The 8,808-nt window shown below is 38.5% G+C and overlaps 1 protein-coding gene across 7 annotated transcripts in view; it reads left to right on the top strand.

The window, feature by feature from the left end:
* NAP1L4 (nucleosome assembly protein 1 like 4) overlaps positions 1-8,561 on the top strand; it is a 28,676-nt gene extending 20,115 nt beyond the window's left edge. For 4 of the 7 annotated variants that reach the window (XM_037401470.1, XM_037401471.1, XM_037401473.1 and 1 more), the window contains 2 exons: positions 461-517; positions 7,282-8,561. In XM_037401470.1, coding sequence (XP_037257367.1) covers positions 461-517; positions 7,282-7,320 — 96 coding nt within the window. In that variant the 3' untranslated portion in view covers positions 7,321-8,561. Of the gene's footprint in view, positions 1-439; positions 518-1,678; positions 1,717-7,281 lie in introns of all 7 variants that reach the window. The other 3 variants (XR_005106374.1, XM_037401474.1, XR_005106375.1) reach the window with 3 other exon arrangements.
* The last annotated feature ends 247 nt before the right edge of the window (positions 8,562-8,808 follow it).

Below are 8,808 nucleotides of genomic sequence, written 5' to 3' on the forward strand. Positions count from 1 at the left end.
TACTACTTAGATGTAGGCATGTGTACAACAGCGTGTGGAAATACTGCGAAACCCTGTGCAGGAATATATAGCCTGTCAACAGTAATCCAAATAAACGGAGACTCTTTGGGAAGAGGTCAAAACAAAGAATAAAATTAGACATATACTTACCAGAACTGTAAAATTCCAAGTAATATGTTGGGTAGAAGTTACATAGGCAACTTACATAGGAAGGGTTGCCTTAAGCCATGCTGAATCTTCCAGATCAATGTTTAAATCTTCTTTTAAAGATTTTGCTTTAAGATTTTGCTCTAAGATTTTGAAGATGCTGAATCCTTTTAAGTCAGCCTAAGTAGTTTTAATGTTGACATCTGAAACACTGTAATTTTTTTAAATTTGCTGTTTTGTTTTTTCTCCATTACAAAAAGTTGCACTTTTAACCTGTTTTAATTTCTGTTAGTTTATCTCTATTTTGTCATAGGAGTTGGAGGGGGAAGAGGAGGGAGAAGAAGAGGAAGATGCAGAGAGTGATCCTAAGGTAAGGATTCTAGTGTGAGCAGTCATATCACAGACTGCAATCATGAGCAGTGTAATTAAGGTTATAATCGTTTGTGAAAATATTAATAAATTACATATAAAAAAAACCCAAACAAAAACCACCCTAGCTTGTGACTGCAGTGTTTCTGCCTTCTTAAGCACTCAAGTGGCCCTTAGTGTTTCCATAAATTGAGAAAGCGTAGGTCTTGTCTTTCAGCCTGCACTAAGAAAAAGATAATTTCCAAACTGTGTGCCTTTACTTCGTAATGATATTTCTGTATAATAATTACATATTTCTTTTCCTTTGGAAAGGTCACATTCAAGTATTCTGTGGCTGGACTTCAATTTAGGATTAGTCTGAAAAATCTCAGCTAGCTTGTTTATTTTGGTTTTTTGTGCTTTTTTTGGCTGTCCTCATGCCTGCAGGTTAGACTCCGCACATCTGTACTCTGCTAGAAATCAAAAAAAGTTAGTCCCCAACTTTGAATTTTAAAGTTTACTAGACTTGATTTTTAAATCAGCCTTAAGGGTTAGTGCTTCTTCTGATAGGTATTTTTCAGTCCTTCAGTCATGGTAAAGTTAATGCTTATATTTAGCGAAGCTGGGACAGTGATGACAGACTTGCATTCGTTTAGTTCTTAAAGCATTGGCTTTAAATTTTTTATAAAGGCACAGATGAAAAGTGAAAGGCATGCAAAACTACTTGATCTTTGGATGGAAGTCTTTAACAGTAGCTTAAGGTATTACTTTTCTGATGTAGAGCTTTACGTCATCATGTTGCTATTAAATTTGTCACTGTATCGAGAACTGAGCTTGTTTTTCTTTAATGGGAAATATTGTATAGTAAGGACAGTCTGTCTTGTGGAAAGATTGATCAGACAGGGTTAGAGTGGCAGAAATGAGTATTCTGACTCTGCTCTGCAGGATCAAAATGCAGTGGGGTACCTGTAATGGGAAAAGTTGGACAGCTGAGAAACAAAATGTTAGTTCTAAGTTGAGGTATATTTGTGATAAGCATCAAATACCCTTTTAAAGGATTTGGTATTCTGTAGAAAAACAGCTTAAGGTATCTTGGAAGGTTATGGTTGTTGCCTCCTGTATTATTTTGTGCATTTCACTTTTCATTCATGCTGACAGTTCCTTTCAATTTTTTCCCATTTAGGTGTAATTTAAGTCTGTTTATCATTCATACATTTCTAGGTAAGGTGGAATTCCATTCATACCTAACTTCCAAGAGTCCCATTTGTAGCCATGCAATGTGGTGTGTTTTCTAGGGTTTTCTGGGGTTTTTTTGTTGTTTTTTTCCTTGTATGGGGAAAAGAAATGGGGGAATTGTGACTTCAGCGTTTAGGTTTTATCAGCAAAAAATAGAAAGAAATGTGTAGAGAGATGAATGCCTTTAAATCATATAAATCAGATTTTTTCAGAATGACCTCTCTTGCCTTCCTGGCACAACTTCTGCTTTACCTTTGTAGCAATCAAGCTGTACTTCATATATTCACGACAGGAGAAACTGAGACTTGTCAGACTTTTTTCCCCTTGTTTCTGATTTGATGTTGTCTCTACTGTTTTTTGTGTACATGCAGATTGTTTCTTAAATATCTCCTCTGCTCTTCTTGAACTCTTGTAACCAGCTTACTTAATAATGCTGGAAAGGACATACTATTTATGCTTTCTGAAAAGGCAGTCAGTCACTCTTGGAGGACTTTTTTTGAGCACTCTCATGTTTCTGAACAGATACTGCTCTCCTGCTTACCTGTCTCTATTGAAAAGAAGAAAAAGAAGTTCCTTCTGTTGTATGCTGTCATCTTTCGCCTTTCATCCCATGCCTCATAGAGAACAATGCCTCCAACAGGCTCCATGCTTTTTTCTCCCCTCTATTTTAGGCTTGTTTCTTTTTTCTTTAATTACTTAGGAGAAACTGTAATCTTTCCAACTCATTCCCTCTGTGTGTAGATAATGCCCTTTGCCTTTGTGAAACTCAACATTGAGCTGTGGTTTTGGGTTTTGTTTTTTTTTCTGATCTGACATGCTTTCAGAAGCCAGCCACACTGCCTCAGCATACTCGCACTGTTTACTCATGTGTAGTGGCACAACATCCATGTGTCCCAACAGCTTGTATCTGCTACAGTCTGTTACACAGCTGTCTTCCCTTCATAAAGTTAAGAATTGTCAGCTGCCAGCTTCAGTTTTTCAAGTCAACTTGGAATTCTGGTTTTTTGTCTTTTGAGACTCATATCTCTAATCATGTTTTCCATTCCTCCTGTTCGTCCTGTTTCTCCCTGTCCCGTGCCTCTCTTTGCCTTTCAGTTCCCCCCCTGCTTTTCTTAGTTCTAGAATAGCTTTCCTTTTCATGTACACAAAAAAAATAATAGTTCTTTGGTCTGTTTTCCTTCTAAATTCAGTTTCTCCTCGTCAGTCATTTCCATGTTACCTCCTCCTTGGTGTGCTACGTTTGCTACATAATTATCGACACTTTCTGCTTTGTTAACTTTTCTTCCTTCCTCTCGCTTCTGTCAGTTTTGAAGTATGAGTTGTTCAGTTAGAACCCGATCGTTATCAACTTTATATATAGCATAAGCGCTTGGTGTAAGAGTTGTGGTTTTGGAAGCCTGAGCAGTGGGATGACTGGAAGTAGCTTCAGAAGTTGCTACAGAAGCAGATAATGTAGCTTGTTTTGTCTAGTATATGTTTCTATGTGCTTGCATACCCTGTTCCTTTAGCTGCCTTTATCTCACATTACTGACAGTGCTTGAATTGAGAAATACCTGGCACAGTAATATAGAATGCAGTTTTGAATTATGAACTGAAAAGCTGCTGTGGGGAGAGACTGCACGTGCTTCAGGGTGCTTAGTCTATCTTTTAAGTAACAGTGGTGGAAGGGCCTGTTAGCAGCAGATTCATTTTCAGAACCTTTGAAGTGTTCTGTTCATTTGTGGAGGAGGCAGTTCAGACCACTTGCTTGCTTAACTCCAGTTAGCTCTGAGTTTACTTCCCATGTATGTATTTGATACCTTTGCTGTTCTCATTCCATAACATAGATTAGAAAATTAACAAAGATAAGGTTTAGCTTTAGGACCCCTAGCTGAACTATTTCATGGTAAGGCATTTGAAGTAGTGAAAAGCTTTCTTCCTTCTGTGCTAGAAAGGACATCAGCGTTATTGCCTACTGCCTACATTGATCCTGCTGTTGGCAGAAAAGTTTGGGAGTCAGTGAGGTCTTGGTGGGCTGCCTGTGCCTGCACACCTACTTTAGTGGATGGGAAGCTTCCCAAAAAGTGATTTGTAAAAGTAAGGAGGTGAAGGTTCAGTTGCTCTTTGAATCACCTAGGAATGTATCCTGCCTAAATCTGTTTAAACATTGAAGATTAATAAAAACTCAGTGTCTTTCAGCAGTAACTGTGTGAAAAAGATACGGTTTGAAAGGATTAAATTGCTAACCTAAATGGTGTGGATACTTTGGGCTTATACTCCCATCCTCTAGGACACCAGGTCATTTGGATGGGTAGATGCAGTGAGCTGTGTGTATGGAAGTCATGAAAACAGTGTTACTTCAAGCGTGCTTTTCTTCTCCATGTTAGCCCTACGATCCTGCAAATTTTAAGTGAAATTTCCTTTAAATTTGATGTCTCCGCTGTGTCCCTGAGCAGCTGATGCAGTTTACCTGATGTGATTGCTGATGTTTGAGCAGGTGGTCTGTACATGAGCTAATTAGCTCAAGTTTCTTGCATTGTTCTGGGTAATCAAATGCCAGAAGAAAAATCTTCATGTCCATTGTAGCAAGAGTATTTTTATTTTTAATTCTGGGCAAGTGATGCACTAAAGAGGCAGGGTCAAAAAAGCTTTATATTGATGCTTTTTAGCGAAAGAAAAAAGAGGTGGGAGTCTCACTGATTTAGCTTGTATAGCTCCATTATAACAGCCTCTTAAACAAGAATCAAAGGCCCACAGTAGTTTAAACTCCTTGTACATATTATGAAATAGTTTGAAGATGTACAAATATGAAAAGTGGTAGGATTTTTTTATGAACTTAAGTCATTGCTCATGACTGCTGTAGAGAATCTCTTTACAAGAAGAACAATTCTTACTTGTCTGTGTAGTGCTGGTAGTAAACTTCAGTACATGTGATGCTGCCGAATTTGTTTAAGATACAATTCCTCCTTATCTTCGCCAGTTAAAGTCTTTCTGTTTGGTCTTTGTTGCCTGGCCAGTGCACTCACCACCTTTTTAAGTATCTTGGGAAGTTAATTTAGCGAAGTACAACATGAATGGAAATCTTGCTAGAAGAGGAAGATAAATAGCATAAGATCTGTCTAGGGCCAAAAAATGGGTTGACCCCCATTTGTGTATGTAACGTATCCCACATTGGCTGGCTGACCAAATGTCTGGGCACTGCAGGAAGAGCAGGCTCAAGCTTAACAGCCTTGTCTGAGGGTGTATGGATGTAGTATCTTGCTTGCAGTTTAGGGTCTGGTCTCTGATCTTACAGGAGCCATTAGAGGTCAAAGATAAGTCTCAACATGCATGTGCCTGATAGGGCAGCTGTAACGTGAAGAAGATTGTAGTCATCTATCTGTGTTGTTGTCATCTTGGGATTAAAGATGCTTTGTAGGCGGCTGGCTGATAGCTGAAGGCGGTATGGAACTTGCGTGCTGGCCTGCTTAGCAAGAGCAGTGAGGTACTACTGAAATGGTGGAAGAAAATTGATTATGTTGGAGTCTGGATCTGAGATACTGCCTTGTTGCTTATAGTCTGCTGAAACACTTTACATGTATGGTCAAGATAGATAGGCCCTCTACTATAAGCTAAAAATAGCATAAACTAGCAGTACTTCTCTCAGAATTCTCCAACAACTAACTCGTATCCAGGAACCCCTTAAACTGTATTCTTTGTCTGAGAGCAGTAATCAACACTGAAAGGTCCTTAAGAAGGAACTTTGTAATCCCTGTGACTCAGTTTTTACAGGATAAAGATTTATATGCAATAATATTATTTAAATCTTTACAGAAATAAAGACAAAGAAAAGGCAATTAAGTTTATTGGAAAATATAACAAGGGGTTTAGTTGATCATTAAAATTCAGTGGAAATGGTTGCAGTGGTCAGCCTAAGTATGTCTAATATAAATATAACAGGTGAGTAGGAAGGAAGGAGGGAGATGGAAAGATTTAAAGTACTTTCTAAATAATGGGTTTGTTGCTTGATTAGGGCTCTTACCCAGAATGCATGAGTGAGGAGAAGTAACGCTGTGTACTCCTCTGTGGCCACCTTCAGATACAAAGCAGTTACAAGAAGAACAGATACTTTCAGAAAGCTTTTTGATAAAAACGTTGCTAGTTTTTGCCTGCCTCTAAATGAAAAGCAGTACCATGCAAGGTATTACCAGGGGCCATCAGACTTCTGCTTTCTGAGAGAGAGAATGCTAGCTAATTTTGTGTTTTGTGTAAACATATCCTTCTTTCCAAGAGGGAATTAATGAACATGAATTCACATCGGTGTTATGTGGAATCCCAGGCAGATGAGAGAGTACAAAGTTGATGTTAGTGAGATGTGTGCTGTGGGAGGAAAACCACAAGGAAGAAGGCTGAAAGGTCTTTGGCATATCCGTGCAGAGGAGGCAGCATTTGGCTTTAATCCAGTGGGAATGATAGTGACCGCTGTAACCCTAAAGCAGTTTAGGTGAGGAAGAGGAAAAATAGTCTGGGTTCTGTGCAGGTTGTCAAGGACAAAACTTAGGATAAGGAATCTTTGTTGCGCCTGGTTCTCCTCACTACAGGAAAAGTACTTAAGTTGCCTTAGCTTTTGGTTGCTTGATGTGTAATGAACTCTTGCATGTTTACTTCTGTTACTAAGTTACTAAGATTTTATTTCGCGGTCAGTGACATTCAAGGTGTCGTGGTTTATACCTGTATTTTTCTTTGCTAGAATTCAGCAGGTGTCTGTGACTGCTGGCTGTTTGTAATAAACTATATTAAGAATGCTAAAGGGAGAAGCAAACTGGAAATACACTGAATAAATTATCCTGCTTTCTAAGAATCCTATTTTACAACAAAAAAGCAAGAAGTGCCGTGTAAAACCTGAAGTTCTTAGCTGTCTGAGTACTTGCTCTCCTTCCCAAATACACTTCCTTTTGCCAGAGGGGAAGTTGTTTTACTACCTAATGAAGGTGTTTCTACTTTTACATATTCAGATTAACACTGGGCAAGAAGTCCACATGTTAAACTGTTGAATAGTTACCTGCTGGTGATGCAGAACCTAGAAGAAATCAACACATTAATTACTTTTTTATCACTTTGGCAGAAAGGGCAAGGCTTCTAAGGGAAAAACTCAAATGTGCTGCAGAATAAGCAGCCTGCCTTCCCTCCCTCCCTCCTCAGTTAGTGAGGTGGCAGCAGTTTATTGTTAAACTGTTTAATGGGAACCAAAAGTCAAATTGAGCCTCTGGTTGAGGGGGGAGTAGGAGGTGGTTTGCTTTCTTGTTTGTTTGAACCTTGGCCTACTGGATGGAGCATGAAGAACACAAATGTAGATTAAAAATACTATGGGGTACCAAGCAGTTTGGGGATAGGGGGGAAACCCGATAAATACGGTGACTGCTGTTCAGACCTTTATGATCTAGTCTGAGTTTACTTGTATCTCTTCTTGTACACGTTAATGATACCTCTGGCTAATTCAAAACCGCGTAGCAAATTTCTTTTATTTGTTGTATTTTCTTGCACACCATTTTGATTTTTAACTGGTTCTTTTTTCTTTTTCCCTTTATCCAGAAAGATTCCAGCCAACCTGCTGAATGCAAACAACAGTAATAAGGAAATACCACTTGGAAGTGATATTTGAACAACTTGTAACAAATATTTGGGTACCTGGCCTGCAGTTCAGGATATTCCATTGCTGCAGCACAATCTTATTAACAATGCTTAAAATTAATTTGTTTTAAAATGCATGATTTTCACTAACTTTTCTTTATTGCTTAACATGTACAGTGGCAACTTCAATGCATTTGGGAAATATGAGGTTTAAATAAAGCACACTCTACAGCCGTTGGTACACTAGCTAAGTATGTCAGTAGGCCTTCGGAGCCTTTTTTGCCCTATGCACAGGGCAGTAGTCCAGACTACCAGGTGAGGATTATCCATTTTCTTGTTAAACATTGAAAACTGCAGAATAGCAATGCGCTGAGAAGCTAAAGTAAATGGATTACACATATGGTAGCTGAAACGGATAGAGCAATATGACTTTTGCTAGTTCCCGCCCCCCTTTTTTTAATGTTTCTTGCAACCTACAGATTGAACTAGTGCTTGAGCAGCTTTAAGTGTCATATTTATTATCTCAGTAAAACCAACTGAATTGAAGTAATTTTACTTCATTGAAGGGGGTGTCATATTTGAGACTTAGTTGTTCATCTTACTATTTATTTATTCATGTTTGTAAGTACTTTGACAGAATTAGTGCTTTTTAATAGTTTTTAATATACTTGAAAATCTTTCTCTTTTGCATACGATATGGGTACTTGTAAAACAAATAATTTGAGTTGGTCTCAATGTAGTAGTCTAGACAGACGAAACGAACTTGCATTAAAATGACAACTCTTCTGGGTGAAGGTCAAAATGCAAAGGCCAAACTGTTGCTGTTGATGGAAGTGGGTTGCAGCCAAAGAACCAGAAAATTTCCAGTAGTTTTATTGCTTGGTGTCTAGCATGGAAGGACCTTTCACTATGAACACGGAAATTTATCAAAATTCAGCTCAATAAATCTGAAGTTTCGGTGTCTTACATGCAACACTGAAATTATTCCATTCCACGATTTGTTTTATTTAAAGCTCTGAAGTCTTCAAAACTACCTTTTGTTGTTGTGTGGCACTTCAGGTACACATTTCTAGTTTCAGCATCCATTGCCAACCTCTGGCAGCAGTTGAATAGCAGCTGTATCAACACTGTGACCAGGCATGTAGAGTGCTCCAGCCTTACCTTACACATTTGTAACTTAATACGGTGTTTTCAATTTGTACAGAATAGATAGAATATTCTATTAAAGTTGTGAAACATTATCATTGGTGCTTGTCTGGTCCGTAATGCTTCCTAGGTTAAATGAACATCCGTTTGACTTTCAGTAGTGATCAGTGAATTGTTTGATGAGGGGCACACCAGCTGTTTGGCCTCCTACACCACTTTTCTGAGCATCCTGCTAGGTTCAGTTGTCAAAAGCCAACGAAAGGAGCCCTTGTAAGTAGTGCATTATGGAGTTCTTCATGTAAATCTGAACAAACTTGCTCAATTTGCCAGTAAACGGTCAGG

The sequence above is a fragment of the Falco rusticolus genome, chromosome 10 (assembly GCF_015220075.1).
Source record: "Falco rusticolus isolate bFalRus1 chromosome 10, bFalRus1.pri, whole genome shotgun sequence".
NCBI lineage: Eukaryota > Metazoa > Chordata > Aves > Falconiformes > Falconidae > Falco > Falco rusticolus.